This window comes from Macrotis lagotis, chromosome 3 (genome assembly GCF_037893015.1).
Source record: "Macrotis lagotis isolate mMagLag1 chromosome 3, bilby.v1.9.chrom.fasta, whole genome shotgun sequence".
NCBI classification, from domain to species: Eukaryota; Metazoa; Chordata; class Mammalia; order Peramelemorphia; family Peramelidae; genus Macrotis; species Macrotis lagotis.
In genome coordinates, this window is record NC_133660.1 from 299,368,626 (window position 1) to 299,389,171 (window position 20,546).

Here is a 20,546-nt window from a genome sequence, read left to right on the forward strand (position 1 = left end):
TTATTCTGTACAGAGACTTCCTTTTCCTTTAAAAATGTCCTTTATAGGATGCTGAATTAGGGTGCTTAAATTCTACCATAGTAGTAATATTAATAGAAACTCATATTATAATACTTTTTAATTTTTTAAGTGCATTGATGATAGCAAACCTGAAATTTACCCATGTTTGCCAGACAGCAACTGAATGTTCAAGAAAGAGTAAACCTGTCCATCAGTAACCCTGGAATCTGACATTCTAAAATAAACTTGTATTTATTAATTACTTTCTATGTTCTAGACACTTTCTAAGCTGTAGATTTACAAATGCAAACAGAAAAAAATACAGATCTGCCTTCACGGAGCTTATATTCTAATGGGTGAAGTCATCAGGAAAAGGAATGAAAGGGCTTAAAAGGAAACTTTTCTCCTAATTCTTCCTGAGCTCTGTATCATTAATTTCAGTACAGGCTTTGGCGATAATATGAAGAGTCAACTAATATCTGGGAGTTGTAAACTCAACACACAATCAGTATCATTTAGCAACTAAAATGTCACAAAATAAATAATCATAAGGAACACATATGTAGAGAATTTCCAGAAAGAAGGAAAAATGAACTACCAAGATCAAATCTAGCCTCTTTGCATAATCATAAGTTAGTAAGTGATAACTAAATAGATCAATGAAATAAAAGCAAACCATGGAAATGAGGGAATTATCACATTTTCTATAATTATATCAAAACAAACAATAAATCCACAAATTAAATTAAGCAGCGAGGAAATTTAATGAAATTTTCAGATGAGATTATTAGAATACTAATATTCCCTGTATTTGGGTTACATACTAAGGAATACCTATACAAGAGTTCACTTTTTAAATTTGAAATTTGTCCAGTTCCTATTGGAAATGATATAAAATGAATGATATATCAAAGAAAGGGAGTTTCAAACAATGTAACCAAAGATCTGAACAAAGGATACATGTTGTAATGTGAAAATAAAAAACAAATCCTTGATTCTAAGAATTTTATACAAAATATCAAAAACTCCATATACATTCAATACTGAAAAAGAATGACTCTAATTCATTCAATTGTGTTTGTGATTATGTGTGTGTGTATATGTGTGTGTGTGTGTCTGTGTGTTTCCCAGACACTTCTGTTCCTCTGATGACAATAATTGTTCCTTAGTTCATCAGAAGGCTTAGGATATGTCCTTGAATAGTTAAAGTTGTTAATTTGCATTTTTGAATGAAATAAAATAAATTATTTCTCCTTAATTCCTTTTTGTGTAATCACTAATTGTAGCAAAACTATGATCAGAATGATTAAAAATGTGTTGTTTCAAAATCATTAATATTCAGTTATTGCTATAATTATCTATCATTTTGATCGGAGAGGTGACTCAGTGGATCAAGAGGGAGCATGTAATAAGAAAGACTTGAATTCAAATTGGCCACAGTTAATCTCTAATTCTGTGACCTTTGGCAGGTTGCTTAACTTTCTCTTCCTTATTTTTCTCATACACAAAATGGTCTGAAGAATGAAATGACAAAACACTCCAGTATCTTTTAAGAACACCCAAATAGGTTCAGAAAGAATTAGACAAGACTGAAAACACCATAAAATTTTAATTGGTTAATCTAGAAGAACAAGATTGCAAATTTCATTTAGTTCCTTATTCAGACAGGGACTTTCACCCTCTTCTGCAAAATCACAAGCACTATGAAATGTACAGTTAATTTTAATGTAAAAGCAAGATGTGTGTAATGCTTTAATTCAGAAAAAGTGTAACAAAGTAGATATTTTTCCAGAGAACTGTTACCAAAAAAAGGAAATAAAAAATGTCATGAATGTCACTGACATACCCTCCTTTTCACCTCCATCAGGAAACCAGAGAGCAGGTAATACCTTCAGTTTCTTAAATATTGAGCATTCTGCAAAAGTCAAGTATTTCATGTTTGCTTGTTTTTTAGAGGTGTGGAAATTCAAATTCAAACTTAACATTATCATATTGGTAGTTTTTACCTCCTAAAAGCAGATATATGAGTTAGGAGTTAATAAATACTATTTCACAAATATGTATATGACTTTCAAAATGGACACAAATATATATATATATATATATATGTATACATTAACAGAATGCAAATTCATTTAAAAGAAATATTAAATAAGTTGTTGCCTTTTGCCATCACATTTTTCCTCTCAATGACATTATTTTATTGGTCTAATTATTAAATTGATGTTTTAAAATTGATGAACCCTTATTCAAAAAGAATTTTCCACAAGAATTACTTCTTGAGAAATTTTTCTTTGAATGAATATTTGTCTCATATTTAAGAGCCAGTTATTGTTTTAGGACTAAGGTTTTTCCCCCACTTCCCACTTCCTCATGCAGAATCGATGTGTTGGAAATAGTTCTTAGAGTCTACACAAGTCAAGATATAATCAGACAATTTAAAAAATTCTAAGTTTAGTCTAGAGGTTGTCTCCCAGGTCATTGTATTTACTCAGATAGTTGAGGGAAATGGTGACTCTTATCAATTTTTAAGACAAGTAATATGGAAAGTGCAATCCCTTTGATCAAGTTGCTAAAAGTCAAAATAGCAGATGAGGATAAGACCTATAAAAACTGTTTTTTATCTAGGGGAATGGAACAGTCAATAAATATGTCTATTCAATATGCATATATTTTGTTGTTTTGTAGGTATTGTCATTGCTGTTTTTATTAGTAGTGGTGGTAATGTGATGATGATGTGATGATTATAGTAAAAAATTTAGTGAGAAAACTTCTTTTCCATTAAATTCCTCAGTGTTTCCTTCACATCATTGTTCCTCAAACTGTATATTATAGGGTTCAGCATAGGGATGACTGTTGCGTAGAAAACAGAGCCCACTTTGAAGGTGAACCAGGAGCTTTTCGTATTGGGTATACAGTAAAGGAAAAGGACTGTCCCATAGAAGATTCCAACAGCAGTTAGGTGAGAGGCACAAGTGGAGAAAGCCTTATACCTTGCTCTAACTGAATTCATCTTCAGAACAGTTACAAAAATAAAAATATAAGAAGTGAATATGACCAAGAGGGTGCTTAACATATTAAAATTTGCAACTATAAACTGTACCATCTCACCAAAATGCTTATCAGAGCAGGAGGCAGAGAGTATGCCAGAATAGTCACAGACAAAATTATTAATGATGGTAGTGCCACAAAAAGATAATACAAGAAGAGAGTAGGTGTAGAGAAGAGAGAAGAGTATGCCCCAACAGTAAGCTACAGTCATCAGCAAGGCACATCGCTTCTGGGACATGATAACCATATATAATAGGGGATTACAAATAGCCACAAAGCGATCATATGCCATCACTGCCAACATGAATGTCTCAGTCAGAGCACAGTTAGCAATAAAGAAGAACTGGGTGATGCAAGCAGGGATAGACATTGTCCTGTCTTCTGCAACCAAGTTTTCCAACAGTTTTGGTGTTACAGTAGTAGAGTAACAGAAATCCACAAATGACAAGTGTTCAAGGAAAAAATACATTGGAATGTGTAATTTCGAGTTCATCATAATGATTGCAATCATTCCAAGATTTCCCATTATGGTGATCACATAGATGGCCAAAAAAACTAGAAAGAGAAGAATCTGATATTTTGGGTGGTCAGAGAATCCCAGGAGAATGAATATAATTGCAGCACTTTGATTTCTGTCAGAGATCATGACTGAAGTTTAATGGAATTTGAAAATAAATCCTGAAAAACAAAAGAGTATGATGAGAGCAGAGTGCCAGGTTTTTAGATAAAGGGAAGTTTAAATCCATGATAACAATTAAAAAAGCATTCAATGGAGTTAAACATTTCCTCTATGAATGACAATGTTTTCCAAAATAGCTAAAAGGTCATCCTTCTAGACAGAATGTTCTAAATTCTTATCTTACTGTCACACATAGTAACTTGTGACCCTGGATAATCTTGGTGCCTCAAGCAACTCGATAATACTTGAAGTTATAGATGGTCACATATCAATGTACTTTATTTTTTTAGGTTTTTGCAAGGCAATGGGGTTAAGTGGCTTGCCCAGGGCCACACGGCTAGGTAATTATTAAGTGTCTGAGACTGGATTTGAACCCAAGTACTCCTGACTCCAGGGCTGGTGCTTTATCCACTGTGCCACCTAGCCGCCCCCAATGTACTTTAGAAAAAGCTGATTTCACAATGAAATCTTTCTTACAAAGAGATTTGAGGTCTAGTCAAAAATAAAAATAACTCATATGGGAAATTAATATTTAGTGAAAATTCAAATCAAATTCAGTTTTGTGAGAATTTCTAAAGGACTGATGAGGAAAAGGAAACATGATAAACTTACAATTTAGAAAAGGTGATAGAAAGGAGAGGAGAGGAGAACAGAGGAGAGAAGACAATAGAGAAGACAGGAGATGACAGGAGTAGAGTTAAGGGGTGAATTAAGAGCCTGTGACAAAATCTTACACTACTGTGATCATGTTAGCCACAGAATACAGGAAATGATGCAAATGGGAGCACTGTCCAAATGCTGAAAATTCTGGAAGAAAATTCAAAGAATTAAACTTCATTACTTTTACCCTAGCAGTTGATTGCAGCGAGTAATAAAGCAAAATAGTCTTATACTCTAATCTTTGTTTATTTTCCTTTTTCTTTGCGTAGACTAAAGATTTTATATAGGCGATCTTCAACTTGTATAACTACATCATCATTTGTCCCCCAAGTGCTCCATATTTCCTTTAGACTTTCATTTTACTTCATTCTCCAGGTCTTAAATAATTTTATTTTTTCTTGCTTTTCCCTCTTCTTAGTGAATAGTTATGTAATTTCTCAACTTTGAGTGGATCCCATAGGAAACATTTGAAATAAACTTGAAACCTCATATTTCTGACTTTCAAAAATATTCAATATTGTTCCATGATACAGAGAATAAATAGACAACTCTGACTAAGATATATGTTAAATGTGTTTGTTAATTTTGAATATATTCCGACAACTCATTAGTCATCTGCTTTATAAAGACAAATGGTTGAGGAAGTGGGGAAAAATGTTGCTAGATAATCACACTCCCGAAATAAAATCCATTAATCTCCAATGTAATCTTCCATTTGAAACCTTTCAAACACTTTGTTGCATTTTTCTTTTATGTAAAATTTTTCTGCTTTCTAATGTAATTCTCAGAGACTAAAATCCTTCCTCCATCTATTGTGTTGGAAAAAGGAAATTTCCAGGAGGTTAAAAGAAAGACCAAGGCGGGGGAGAGAGACAGGCAGACAGCCAGCCAGCCAGCCAGAGACTGACAGAGACAGAGACAGAGTGACAGAGAGAGACAGAGAGAGAGAGAGAGAGAGAGAGAGAGAGAGAGAGAGAGAGAGAGAGAGAGAGACACTTCTGAAATAAAGCTCTTTAAACTTCATTATCATCTTCCATTTGAATCCTTCCAAACACTTTATAGGGTTTTTCTTTGCTATAAAAATTTTACATTGAAATTCTCTTGTAATTCTCATAGACAAAAAAAAATACATCCATCTAAGGTGCTGGTCCATGGCAATGTCCAAGAGGGGAGAGAGAGAGAGAGAGAGAGAGAGAGAGAGAGAGAGAGAGAGACAGAGACAATCCGACAGATGGACAGACTTCAGAAATAAAGCTCTTTAACCTCCAATGTCATTTCAATTGGTTTCCTTCCAAACACTTTGTTGTCTTTTTCTTTGCTGTAAAGATTTTGCATTGTAAGTATATAGTAATTCTCATAGACAAAATACTTCATCCATCTAATGCTCTGGTCAATGGCAATGTCGAGGAGGGCAGGAGGGAGGGAGGGGGAGAGAGAGAAATTGAGAGAGAAACAGAGAGAAAAGGAGAAATAGATGCAGATACAAATATAAATATAATAAATATATAATAAATAATATATAATATAATAAATATAAATATAAGACAGATACAAAGATAAAAATAGTCAGTCAGTGGAGGGGGGGAGAGTCATTGCCGGCAATAGATCTATTTTCTACTATTCAAATATTGACATGCATAGGAGTTGAATTTAAACAAATTTTAGCAGACTGGGGGGGGAGGGGATAAGAGACCCAGAAGTTTCCCTAATTGAAAAAAAATCAAAGGTTTATGTGGAGTATCAGAATATTCTGAATCAGAAGCTTGAGATCCCGATCTCTGATCTGAGGCTTGATGGAAGAAAAGTCTGGTCTTATCTGTTTCAGTATCTCTGTACCAGATTATCAGGAAAGCTAAAAATAATATATCTCTCTCTGTGACATTAAAATCTTGCTTTAACCTCAACAGTACTAACTTCTACAAACTTATCCACATAATTTTTTTTTTCCTAAATGAAGTTCATGTTTCAGTCAAAGAACACTGGTCATAAAATCCCTGAAATACATCATGAATTTCCTCCTTCCTCCTTCTACACAATTACTCCTGCCTGAAATTCCTTCACTCTTCCTACCTACTTTCCTTCAGTGTCTCTTCTAGTACACCACTTCCACAAGTGTTCTCTGATCAGTTCTTTGAGTTTTCACTTAAAATCAAATAAGCAAGTTATCTTTAAGAATCTATGGATATTTATCATGTTTACTCTGACATCTGAATTTGTTTCTTTTCTGTGGATCTCTCTTCTTTTTCACATGGACTGTGAGATCTTCAATTCAGAAGCTGATACTTGCTAAATTCCTTGGAACACAGCACAGTGCTTTAAAAATATCTATCCACTAATTGTGTAGTGATGTTAGTGAAAAGGATGATTTAGGAGTAGTACCTACCTCCTTTGCCTTGTAGTTCCTTTCAGATCAAGGAATTGGCAGAAAAATTTTGGTACCAATCATATTTCTGAAAAATAAAAAGAAGGAATTTTCTAGGCACCTGATTATAGAGAGTTCTTTCCTAGATTTATGGAACAATGAATGCTAAACTTGGACCTGGTGGCAAGCAATGGTCATTAGTATAAAATGTTTCCTTATCCCCAATTTGATCAGATTCAAATTGTCTTTTATGATTATGCATAGTCTATGAAAATATAAACTTAAATAACTTTTTAAACTGTCTTCAGCTAGACAAGAAATGTTTCTCCCTCAAACATCAAAACTAAGAGTAAAAGATATATTTTCCTATCAGACCAGTAACCTAATTCTGGGAAGGATGCTCTCTGTTTTGCTTCTCTCTTCATGAACATTAGGGAAGAGATGCTAAAGAATAATGACCTTGTCTGCCTAGGGTACAAACAAGTAATCAGTGGAAATTTTGCCTTTAGGGAATAGCAGATCCTCAAAGTCATAGGGGATGGTTATTGTCAGAAGTTTATTTTCAGCCCATGTTATTTGCTCTTGGCTAAAATCTCTTTTACTAATATTAATGAAGAGGTCTCCCAAGATGAAGCAACAAGAGACTATTTCATTTTACAATATTGTAACTAATAACCTAGCTCCATAATTGTCCCTCAGAGGAGTTGCATGGTGAGTCTGCAGCATAAATATCTTATAAAGAGGAATACTAAAACAGGATCAAATGAATTTTAGGTATAGAATTACTTCCTCCCTTACTTTGACCTCTTGCTTCTGTGGCTTATTTCAAGTTCCAGTTAAAATGCAACCTACTGAAATATTTCCTGATTCCACCTCCATGTTAGTTCTTTCTGCCCTTTAATTATCAGTAATTATTTTTATATGTATGTATATACACATATGCACATACATGATAATAATATGTATGAATAGATATATCCATGTATAGCCAGATATGAGATATCTACTTTTATGATTTCTTTCTCTTTTTCCTTTAATTCTCCCAAGAACCTTGTAAAGTGGCTACTATAATCATCCCCATTTTGGAGTTGGGGCGCAGACAAATTCATTGGATTGCTCAGATTCCCACAATTAGCTTCAAAGGCAAGAATTGATCCGAGGTTTTCCTGCCTGATCCTTGACTACGCAGAACTCTCCTCCAGGAAGGTGATAAAGCATCAACATAGTTTCCAATAATAATAATAATAATAATAATAATAATAATAAACAATAAGCAAACATTGAGTGAAAGTTTTACTTCTGAGAGATACAAAATAAGTGCAATGTGAGTTCCACGGAAGAAGTTTATTTCCAATCAGATTCCCCAAAGGCTTGATGGAAGAGATGGGGATTAGGCTAAACTAAAATTCTCTGCTCAAGACTGGAAGTGTACCTCCTAATTCACTGATATGCTCAGCAAATTTAGATCAAATTTTGAAATATTGTTAAAATACTAGACTAATGTACAGAAAAATGAGTCTTCTCACTTTTTAATCTGAAGGAACTTTAAGTTAATCACTCACTCTTAAAATGTTTTCATCTTTATAGACTTTATTTTATAAATTTAATAATTTAGTATTTTATCTATCCTGTTATATACAAAAAATATTTTTATTATTGTATAAATGTTTGCTTTCCAATTATGTGCAATAGTAGTTTCTGCCTATCATTTTTGTAAGGTTTTGAATTTTACAATTTTTCACCTACATTCCCTTCCCTCCCCTTCCCCCCACAGATGGTAATATGATAATCTTTACACTGCTACCATGTTATGCATTGATCAAGATTGAATGTGTTGAGAGAAAAACAAGCATATCCTTTAGGAAAAAATAAAATTTTAGAGATAGCAAAATTATGTAGTAAATAAGAACTTTTTTGAAAACCTGAAGATAATAATCTTTGCTCTTTGTTTAAATTCTACAGTTCTTTCTTTGGATACAGATTGTATTCTCCATTGCACATACTCTAAAATTGTCCCTGATTATTGCATTGATGGAATGAACAAGCCCATTAAGGTTGATCCTCATGCCCATGTTGCCATTAGGATGTATAATGTTGTTCTGGTTCTGCTCCTCTCACTCAGCATCAATTCATGCAAATATTTCCAGGCTTCTCAGAGATCCCATCCCTCCTGGTTTCTAATAGTACAATAGTGTTCCATCACATACACATATACCACTATCTGCTTAGCCATTCCCCAATTGATGGACATCCCTTTGATTTCCAATTCTTTACCAGGACAAACAGAGCTGTTATGAATATTTTTTGCACAAGTGAAGTTTTTACCCTTTTTCATGATCTCCTCAGGGTATCGACCTAGTAGTGGTATTGCTGGATCAAAGGATATGCACATTTTATTACCCTTTTGGCATAATTCCAAATTGCTCTCAGAAAGATTGGATGAGTTTATAGCTCCACCAACCATGCATTAGTGTCCCAGATTTCCCATATTCCTTCCAATAGTGATCATTGTCCTTTCTGGTCATGATGAGCAACCTGAGAAGTGTGAAGTGGTACCTCAGAAATGCTTTAATTTGCATTTCTCTAATCAGTAATGATTTAGAACAATTTTTCATATGAGTGGGATAGCTTTGGTTTCTGCAACTGCAAATTACCTTTGCATATCTTTTGACCATTTGTCAATTGAGGAATCAATTTATTCTTATAAATTTGACTCAGTTCCCTCTCTCTCTCTCTCTCCATATATACATACATATATATATATATATATATATATATATATATATATATATATACATATGAAATTTTCAAGGCAATGAGGTTAAGTACCTTGCCTAAGGCCACACAGCTAAATAATTATTAACTGTCTCAGGCTGGATTTGAACTCAGGTGCTCCTGATTTCAGGTCTGGTGCTCTATCCACTGTACGATCTAGCCACCCCCTCTATATATTTTAGAAATGAGTCCTTTGTCAGAAATATCAGTTGCATAAATTGTTTTCCAATTTACTACATTTCTTTCGATCTTGGTTTCAGTAGTTTTGTTAGAGCAAAAGCTTTTTAACTTAATAGAATAAAAGTTATCCGGTTTTTAGTGATGTTTTCCATCCCTTCCTTTGCCATAAACTTCCAAACATTTGACTTATAAGTCATTCCTTATTCTCCCAGTTTACTTTTAATGTTTTCTTTTATGTCACATCCTGCATGCATATTGATCTTATCTTTGTATATTGTGTGAGATGATTTTCTCATACAAGTTTCTACCACATTATCTTCCAATGTTCCTAACAGATTTTATGGAACAGTGAGTTCTTATCCCAGAAGTTGGGCTCTTTGGGTTTATGAAACAAGCAAATCACTATATTTATTTCCTGCTGTCTCTTTTGCACCCAGTCTATTCCACTGATCCACCACTCTATTTCGGATCCTTTATCAGACAGTTCTGAAGACTAATGTCCTAAAATTTAATTTTAGGTTTGGTAAGAATAAACCACTTTCTTTTTCACTTTTTTCTTTAAATACCTTGATATTCCTGACGTTTTGGCTCTCCATATGGATTTAGTTATAATTTTTCCTAGCTCATTAAAGTAATTTTTTGGACGCTTGATTTGTAAGCCACTAAATAAGTAGTTTAATTTAGGTAAAATTGTCATTTATATTATATTAGTTCAGCCTATCCATGAGCAGTTGATATTTGTGCAGTTCCTTAAATCTGATTTTATTTGTGTGAAAAGGGTTTTATAATTGTTTTCCTAGAGTTTCTGAGTCTTCCTTGGTAAATACACTCCCAAGTATTTTATTTTGTCTGAAGTTATTTTAAAGAGGTTTTATCTTTCTAGCAATTGCTGCTGTGTCTTGGTAGTAATATATAGAAGTGCTAAAGATTTCTGTGATTTACTTTATATTTTTTGACTCTGCTAAAGTTGCTAATAGTTTCTAGTAGTTTTTTTAAGATGATTTTTTAGGATTTCTTTAGGTATACCATCATGTATCTGCAAAGAGTGACTTTGTTACTTCCTTCCCAATCCTACTTCATTCTATGACTTTTTCTTCTCTTATTGCTGCAGCTAACTTTTCTAATACACTATTGGAAAGTAGTGGTGATAATGGGTTTCCTTGTTTCATGCCAGATCTTATTGGGAAAGCCTCCAGAGTTATCCCCATTGTATTTAATTATTGTTTATGGCTTCAAATAGATACTGTTAATCATTCAAAGGAAGATTCTATTTATTTCTATGATCTCTAGTGTTTTTAGAAATAGGTGCTGTATTTTGTCAAAGGCCTTTTCAGCATCTATTGAGATGATGATATGATTTCTGGTAGATTTGTGGATGATATAGTTAATTATGCTGGCAGTTTTCCTAAAATTGAACCAACCCTGCATTCCTGGGATAAAATCCTGCTTAGTCTCAGTGTATTATGCAAGTGATAACTTGCTGTAATAACTGCTAAGATTTTATTTACTTCTCTGTTTTGACTCTTCCTGGTTTAGATATCAGCACCATAGTGGTGTCAAAGAAAAAGTAATGCAGAGTTCTATTTTCACCTATTTTTCCAAAGAGTTCATATAGAATTGAAAGCAATTGTTCCTTAAATATTTGATAGAATTCACTTGTGAATCCATCTGGCCCTGGAGACCTTTTATTAGGGAAATCATTGATGTCCTGTTGAATTTCTTTTTCTGAGATTGTGTTGTGTGTTTTTAGTTAATTAATTTCCTCTTCATTTAACCTGGACAACTTGTATTTTTGTAAATATCCATCCATGTCACTTAGATTATCAAATTTATTGGCATACAGTTGGGAAAAATAGTTCTGAATTATTACACACACACACACACACAAACACACACACAGACACACAGACACACAGACACACACACACACACACACACACACATATATATATGAATGAAATGTAATTTTCTTAATAATTTCTTAAGGTAGAAATCATTTTTTAATGCACTTCTAACTTATACAGTGTTGATGTTTGGTTGTTTCAGTCAGAGTTGACTCTTTCTGACCCCATTTGGAATTTTCTTGAAATAGATGCTTGATTCATTTTCCATTTCCTTGTTCAGCTCCTTTTATGAATGAGGAAATCCAGGTAAACAGAGCTAACTGATTTGTCTGGAATTACATAGCTAGTGAGTGTCTAAAGCTTAATCTTTAAGACACAAAAATGAGTCTTCATGAGTCCAGGTTTGATATTCTATCTTCTACACTATTTGTCATTAACACATAGTGATCTTTGATAAAGTCATGAAAATATATTGGGATAATGGTCATAATTAGTGACAGAAGATTAGTTACAAATGTTTTTTTGCATTCTGAGGTGATCCATTAATCTAGTAACTGCAAAAAACCCAATGTTTTGCTTAGCTATGACATAACCCCTGATCTTCTGAAGTTTATAACCTATCAGGGGGGATAGAATACATATATATATATATATATATATATATATATATATATATACATATATGTATATATATATATATGCATGTAAATGCATTTATACATGTAAGCATATGTGCGCATCCACATACTTATATGAACCTATATACATATGTGTATAATAATTACTAAAATAATATCTTCTGGTAAATAATTATTTGAAAGTGATTTTGAGAGATCCATAAAATTTATTTAAGAAAGAATATTTTATATACATACATATATAACACATATATATATATACATATTGATTTTAGGTCATTTTAGTTTTAAAGGTATATGAAATTTGACAAATGTGGCATTCAGTTAATTTGTTATTGTAAAATGGAGTCCTTATTTTTATTTTTTTACAATTCCCCAAGTTTGTCTGAAGACTAGGCTAAAACTCACACTCACAAAATCATATCAATTGATTAATATTTATATGGATATACATATATAATGTACATTTATATAATTATGCAGTGACCCATGATGATGATGATTGTATTTCCTCTTTGTTCCTTTTTTTTAAGTATTTTCAAGGCAATGGGGTTAAATGACTGGCCCAAGGCCACACAGCTAGGTAATTATTAAATGTCTGATGCTGGATTTGAACTCAAGTACTCCTGACTCTAGGGCCGGTGCTGTATCCACTGTGCCACCTAGCTGACCCCTGTTCATTGTTTTTTTTTTTTTTAGATTTTTTCAAGGTAATAGGGTTCAGTAGCTTGCTCAAGGCCACACACTTATGTAATTATTAAGTGTCTGAGGTCGGATTTGGACCCAGGTACTCCTGACTCCAAGGCCAGTGATCTATTCACTGCGCCACCTAGACGTCCCAGCACCTCTTCATTCTTAAAACTATGACATAAGGGAGGTGATGCCATGACAAACATATGAATTAGATTTATTAATGAGGTGTGGTGTTGTCACCAATCTCACTTTCTCCTTCAAAATCAACTGAGTTCCATGGTGAGATATGAATTATGACAATTGGAGATGGCTATGGTCATGAGACAGTCAGTATTAAGTGACTTAGCCAAGGTCATACAAAAACTATTGAGTCAGGTGTTTGAGATCAAATTTGAACTCAGGTCAACGTTCCTTTATTGTTGGGTCATTTCATTAATTTCTGAATATTGGTGACCTCATTTTGTGTTTTTCTTCACAATGATGCTAGTGTAGTGTGACATTTCCTTTGCCAATGCATTTCATTGGTGAAGAATTGGGTAAATAGAATTAAATGAGTTGCCCAAGTTCACACAGCGTAGTAAGTGTTGAAGTCAGATTAGCACCAAGGACCCTGAGACTCCAAGTCCACATTCTACTTTATCTCTTAGCCATCCTTTATGAGTTTTGCTGAAGGTAGTAAGGACTACTGCCTGAGACAAATTGTTGTTGTGTCATTCGGTCATATCTGACTCTATATGACCCCATGATGCATGGGGCTTTCTTGGAAAAGATATTGGAGAGGTTTGTCATTTTATTCTCCAGTATATTCCCATATTACAGATCTGTGGCAAAATAGGTGTTAATTACTTGCCCAGAGTCACACAGCCAGTAAGTGACTAATGTTGGATTTAAATTCAGATTTTTCTGATTCCAGCACTGGTGTTTCTACCACATCACTACCAAACTGACCCCTTTGAAATTTTATGATCACCATTAAAAAAACCACAAACAGATTTTACTCAGAGCTTCCTCATAAACAGTCCTCTGGAACATAGATGCATAAACTATGAAGATTCAGGTAGATTCCTTTTAAAAAGAAGAGAGACAGACAGACAGACAGACAGACAGGCAGAGAGAGAGAGAGAGAGAGAGAGAGAGAGAGAGAGAGAGAGAGAGAGATTTTATTTGCCTTCATTTTAAAGATGATCTTATCAGAAATTTCACAATTATTTCAGAATCTTATTACTATCAAGGAGTGTATATATTATTTATACCTTAAAAGAATTAAAGGGGGCAGCTAGGTGGTGCAGTGGATTGAACACTGGCCTTGGAGTCAGGAAGTACTTGAGTTCAAATCCAGCCTCAGACACTTAATAATTACCTATAGCTACGTGGCCTTGGGCAAGCCGCTTAACCCCATTGCCTTACAAAAACTAAAAAAAAAAAACTAAAAAAAAGAATTAAAGTAGGAGCTGCTTTAAAATCAGTTGGAGGCTAGATTCATTTTTTTTTTTTTTTTTTTTTTTTTTTTTTTGTTTGAGGCAATTGGTTTGAGGCTAGATTTCCTTAGGAGATCTAGACTTTATTGCTGCTTGATTTCTTAACTTCTTTCTTGTTACTTTTAAGCCATAGCAATATGTAATAAACTTTCGTGTCACTACGAGTCAGTCAAGATTTGTGTGTGAAATTAATTCTCAAAGATTCATATATTCCTTCACGCATTCATCATTGTGACCCTGGCATGATGGAGTGGTGTACCTTCTTCTCTCCCCGCCCCCCCAGCTCTCCCCAGAACTTCACTCCTGGTGTAGTTCAGGTCGGCTTTTCACATATAAAGTCTTAAAATTTTCTACCAAGATGCATGGGGTATGGTTGGGAGCTCAGAAATCATCCTTCTTTTACATAACTTTCCAGCATCTAACTCTGAGTGGTACAAGAACTGGGGAGGCCTGACCCATCATTTAAATTAGGTTAGGATTAGTGATAAACCAAGACTTCATCATTATGACACCTTTGAGCAGTCCAGCATCAAGAAGAGGCTGCTGGGACACCTGGAGCTTCAGAATCAGAGACTTATCTTCTATCCTCCAACTGTGGAAATTGTGGATTAGGAGCTCCTTTACAGCATAAGCATAATCAGACTGATCAGAATCTCATCAAAAACCTTTTCCTGTCCAATGGAGATTCCTTTCTTCAGACTCACCACCCTACTTTATTATAGAAGATACTTAAAGATGGAGGCCTGATGAGTCCTGTCTTTAGTGTCCTGATGAATTTCTTCTTTGTAATGGGTCTTGTTTTGCAGTCATAGCCATAATACCCAGAAGCTGAGATGCGGGATATGTGAGCTGGGATGTTGACAGCCTCCTACAGTACATCAACCAGAAAAAGGAGCATTGAGGCTAATGAATAGAAGCTCTCATCTCCGTGGTTGTTCCCTTTCATTTCATCTGTGGGTCATTAGAACCCATGAACACTCATTCAGAATTTTTGAATCAGTATGAGAAAATATTACCACAATCCACAGCATTGTTTCTGGATGATCACATTAACCGCTATCCACAGTATGAAAATCTTATGGGTTTTCTGAATGTACATTTGATTTTCATCAACTTTTTTCCAAAGGGAGAAGTGTTGTTTACTTTGCTCGATATTGTTTTTTAGTCATAGTTTCAAATTAGGAACTGATGCCTCAAAGAAGTCATGCTTCACATCACTGAGTATTTTCCCCCATAGTACCATTGACTTCAGTGGAGTTTTTCCTGATGACCCATCCTCCTCCTTGTTATCTTTAGGATCAAAAAAGAAACTGCCCTATATAAAATTTAAAGAACTTTGCATTTCACGATGAGCCCTTTTTTTAGATTTACTATCCATGATTCCCCTTAAGAATTCTATGGACTGGACAAATTGTCCTCATTTTTATTTCAGATATTTATCAATTTATTGCCCAACTCATAGCCTATGCAAATAATATTTTGCACTGTCAAAATATACTCTTTTGAAACTCACATCAGAAAAGCTTCCTATAAAGATTCCCTCCACAAAACCCCTCACATTCTCTCAATAAAATTATCTTTCACAATCTAGTATTATGTTGTATATCATTTTTATGTTTTCTCCAATATGTTCTCATTATTGTATCCAAGAGAGAAGGGAAAATCCATAAAGAAATGGAATATTCTTGCTCGTTTTAGTAAATCCAATAAATCACTAAGAACTTACTGCTTAATAGATCAATAATAACCTAAAATTTGTTTATTAACTTTATAGCCCTTCAGATACATGAAAGCAATTATCAGTGAATCTGTCTTTGTTCTAGCATGTGCATATCCAATACCTTAAGAGATCTTCATTTGGCATGAATTCGAGGCCCTTCTTTTTGCAGATCACCATGGTCTGCGTTCTCTGCTTTTTATCTATGTCCTTCCCCGATAAGGACTCAGATCTGAAGTTTATATTCTACATATTGAGCTACAAAGCAAAAGTGCTGAAGGATTTCTCCAGTCAAAGAGAGGCTTACTGTGCCTCTTTCAAATTACCTCACATTTGGCAATCTTGTGCTCTATGAAGTGATATATATATATATATATATATATATATATATATATATATATATATATATATATATATATATAATAGAAAATGAAATTTGATATTCTCAAATCGCTTCTCATTACATATTGAGAAAAAAAGTTAATCTCTCTATAGCGGCCTTCAAATTAAGGAAACTGCTGTTTCAATGAATGAATAATTTCTAAATTTAATTAATTTTCTTTGAATAATTTTGGATAATTTCTAAATCTGTTCTTCTTGTAAAGGTTAATATTGACTGATAATGAAATGATGTCAGTTGCTTTAAAATTATTTTTATGGGTAATCATGAGTCATCTAAACTTTTGTCTGCAAACTGCAATTTTTCAAATCAAGAGGGAGAACTGAATTTGGTTAATTCGCATTTTTTTATTTTTTATTAAATTTATTTAAGGCAAATGGGGTAAAGTAACTTCCCCAAGGTCACATAGCTAGGCAACTATTAAGAGTCTGAGGGCAGATTTCAACTTAGGGACTGCTGACTCCAGGGCTGATGCTCTATCTACTGTGCCACATAGCTGCCCCCTCAATTTGTATTTTCTGCCAGGTATAGACTATCCAAAATAAAAAGAGGAAATCAAATTCTAATGAGCAGATCCATGAGAATATTATTAGCAGTAACATCAATATAGCTTTCAGAGTAGCCCTGAACACATAATTAATTTTGACTATTAAAGTGCTCACAAAGTAAAAATAAAAGGTGCTATCTACATCTAGTGAAAGAAGTGATATATAGAAGTTTCAATAGAATCATTTGGCATATATTTTTAAATGTGGATAAATGTGTATCTAATGGTAACCATCTCTACAGTGAAGAGGCAGAGGGAGAAAAGGGAAAAAAAGGAAATTTAGATGAAAATCTTTATATAATAGGAGTAACAATTTGTACAAAAGAGATGGTAGTTTCACATGCAATCATCTTTTCCTTGTTACTTTTATGAGAATATTTGCTTTGTTGCATATCAAAATTGACAATAAATGTATTTTGGAAGCCAGATTCTTTTTTAAATTATTAGAATTATAATATGCACTTTACTTCTCTTTGTTTCAGAATATTGATTGAAGCCTAATGTGTCGATATATAGTATGCTCTTTTTAAGAGCAGTGAAATGTTAAATTTGCTGGAGTAAATGTTAAAAAATGTTAAAAATGTTAAAAAAAATTGATCATCAACCTTATCCAGAGTAATTAGAAAATGTTCATTCTGTTCACAAAATGTAAGAAAATTGAGGAATATTGCATATATTTTTAATAGGTGATACTTTATAAGTAAGTCTTGTTGGAAAATGATCTTTTAAAAAAGTATTTGGGGGACAGCTACATGGCATAGTGGAAAAAACATTGACCCTCAAGTCAGGAGGATCTGGGTTCAAATTCCACCTCAGGAACTTATTACCTAACTCTGTAACTTTAGGTAAGACACTTGAGCCCATTTCCTTGCAAAAAAAAACCCCAAAACAAACAAAGAAACAAACAAAATGTATTTGGAGGTACAAAATTTCCAAGCAATTTTTGCCAAAGATTTAAATAAATGGATCAAGTGACTTTTAGTCAATGTAGTAACTTTTAGCAAAGCTGCTGATCAGGTTCAGTGACACTGTTCAACAATTTTCTGTTAGTTTGGCTTTCCCCAACTAAGCTTCTACTTTCTTCTTATCATTATTTTATTTATATCATTTTCTGTGGTAGTAATTCCTTCTTAAAAGTAGTAGATGTCTGACTCATCTCATCACTGCAGTTTTACTCCTAAGCAAAGCCTGTACATCTCTAGACCTTTCTGTTTCATGATCCAAGTTGTTGGGCATCTCTCCACTCCAAGGGGCCTGATAGCCACAGAACTCTGTTATGTTCCTGCTCCATCATAATCTGTCTCACTAGAGTGAAGGTCTTCCAACCAACCCAGATGTGATATTTCAATTTCATGGTCACAAGACCTAAGGAATATGATGAAGGGAAAAAGGAAGTCAAATATTAAGATAGAGTTTATCATGTTGAAAGAGAAGAAAGTCAGGAATCTTTATTTCCAAAATATGAGTGATTCAATCAACCCCCCAATTATTAAGACTTTGTTATATCAGAAGGTCTACCATGCATTTTATGGGATTGAACTTGGCTTTATAATAAATCTGTTAGTTCATTGAATTGTCAGTGATTGTTATTCTCTAACAATATTGAATATGGTCACTCATCAAGGTTTTATTTTTCCTGTCTGGACTTCAAATAGTACCCTCCCACCCACTAGATAACATCTTATTTTCTTTTTATTCTTCTCTTTTCTGTTAAGTAAAAGAAATATAAAAATTGAAAAAAATAGTAGAGAGGAAAAAAAGGTATAGAATTGATAGATTTATTTTTACAATAAATTGTCTAGGAGCTTTAATGAAATGTTTTGAGGCTGTCAGTTCATTATGGAGTCCATTGTGATGCTGTTTGATCCTTCTATTTTTGAAGAAGATAGTGATATCAGGGAAGAGATGCAATGATAACAAAGTAAATTGTATTTTAGTGCTCCACAGCTATGGTAAGTCACCAGACTGACTTTCTCCTCTGGAAACATCTGAGTCCAATGATTGGATGTGAATAAGAATGACTGGGAACAGCACTGAATTTAAGGCAACAAAGTTCAATGACTTGCCTGAAGTTACACAGATAAGAATAATATTTCTGAATACAAATTTGAACTCAGGATCCATTGATGCCTTGATTGGGACTCAATCCACTGGAAAACAAGTTGTGATTTTTTTCTGTTTCATGAATAATGTTCCTATCTTTCATATTGTTCTGGAAAATAAAAGTGCAGTCACGAAAGACTGGAGAAACTGAATAGAACTCAGAGTCAATTAAATATTACCATAAATTCCATGAGATTAGTTAGCATTTAATCATATAAATGATCTTACTGAGAAATGGTTTTGAGATCCAATAATTTCCTGAAGATTTCTTTCACATCTTTATTCCTTAGACTGTATATTAAGGGATTTAGCATAGGAATGACCACAGCATAAAAAACAGATCCTATTTTGACCACAAGTCCTGTGTTTTTAGAATTGGGAATGCAATAGAGAAAGAGAAGGGTCCCATAAAAGATGGTAACAGCAGTCAGGTGGGAGGCACATGTGGAGAAAGCTTTATGTCTCCCACTGGCTGAATGCATTTTGAGGATAGTGACAAAAATAAAAAGATAGGATGTAAAGATAATGATGAGGGTGAAAATTGCACTGAGATTTCCAAAGATAAAAAGTAGCATCTCACTGAAATGTGTATCTGAGCAAGAAACTGATAATAAAACTAAATATTCACATACAAAGTTATTAATGATTTTGGTCTCACAAAAAGACAAGATAAGAATTGAGTAGGTGAATATAATAGAAGTAAATAATCCCCATGAATATGCTACAGTCACTAGCAGGGAACAGAGTTTTGAGGACATGGAAACTGTATAGAGCAAAGGATAACATATAGCAACCAAGCGGTCATAAGCCATCACTGCCAACATGACCATCTCTGTCATCACACAGGCAGCAGCAAAGAAAAACTGTGTGGTGCAACACTTGATAGAGATACTTCTGTCTTCTACAACTAAGTTTTCTATTAATTTCGGTGTAACTACAGTGGAGTAACAGAAATCCAGAAAGGACAAGTGCTTGAGGAAAAAGTACATGGGTGTGTGGAGTTTGGGACTGATCTTGATGATCACAATCATGCCCACATTCCCCACAACAGTGATTGCATAGATGGTGAGGAATAGTAGAAAGAGGGGCACCTGAAGGTCTGGATAATCCGAGAATCCTAAAAGGATGAACACGACTTCAGAACTCTGATTCTTGTCAGTGCTCACCATGATTTCTGTTGGAGAGAATTGGAAATTGACCATGAGAAGTTAAATAAAAATTAATTGAAGAAAACTGTGTAAGGGCAGAAAATGACATTAAAAATTATAATTTCTGTTATCATCAATATTATTATTATTATTGAGACAATAATATTAATGGAGCAAACAATTTAGCACTTACTCTCAAATCTGTGCATTTGGGTTGAAAAAATCATGGAGCATGAAACATGTCAAAGAGTTACATATAAAATGGTTTGAA

At 33.8% G+C, this 20,546-nt stretch overlaps 2 protein-coding genes and 1 pseudogene across 2 annotated transcripts; 1 reads left to right on the forward strand and 2 right to left on the reverse strand.

The window, feature by feature from the left end:
* Positions 1–2,758: 2,758 nt before the first annotated feature.
* On the reverse strand, positions 2,759–3,697 carry LOC141516928 (olfactory receptor 5D18-like). The gene has a single exon (XM_074227883.1). The coding sequence runs from the start codon at positions 3,695–3,697 to the stop codon at positions 2,759–2,761; it is 939 nt and encodes a 312-aa protein (XP_074083984.1).
* A 9,696-nt stretch (positions 3,698–13,393) lies between these two features.
* On the forward strand, positions 13,394–15,525 carry LOC141519618 (mesoderm-specific transcript homolog protein pseudogene; annotated as a pseudogene).
* A 3,826-nt stretch (positions 15,526–19,351) lies between these two features.
* Positions 19,352–20,296, reverse strand: LOC141516929 (olfactory receptor 5D18-like). The gene has a single exon (XM_074227884.1). The coding sequence runs from the start codon at positions 20,294–20,296 to the stop codon at positions 19,352–19,354; it is 945 nt and encodes a 314-aa protein (XP_074083985.1).
* Between the last annotated feature and the right edge of the window lie 250 nt (positions 20,297–20,546).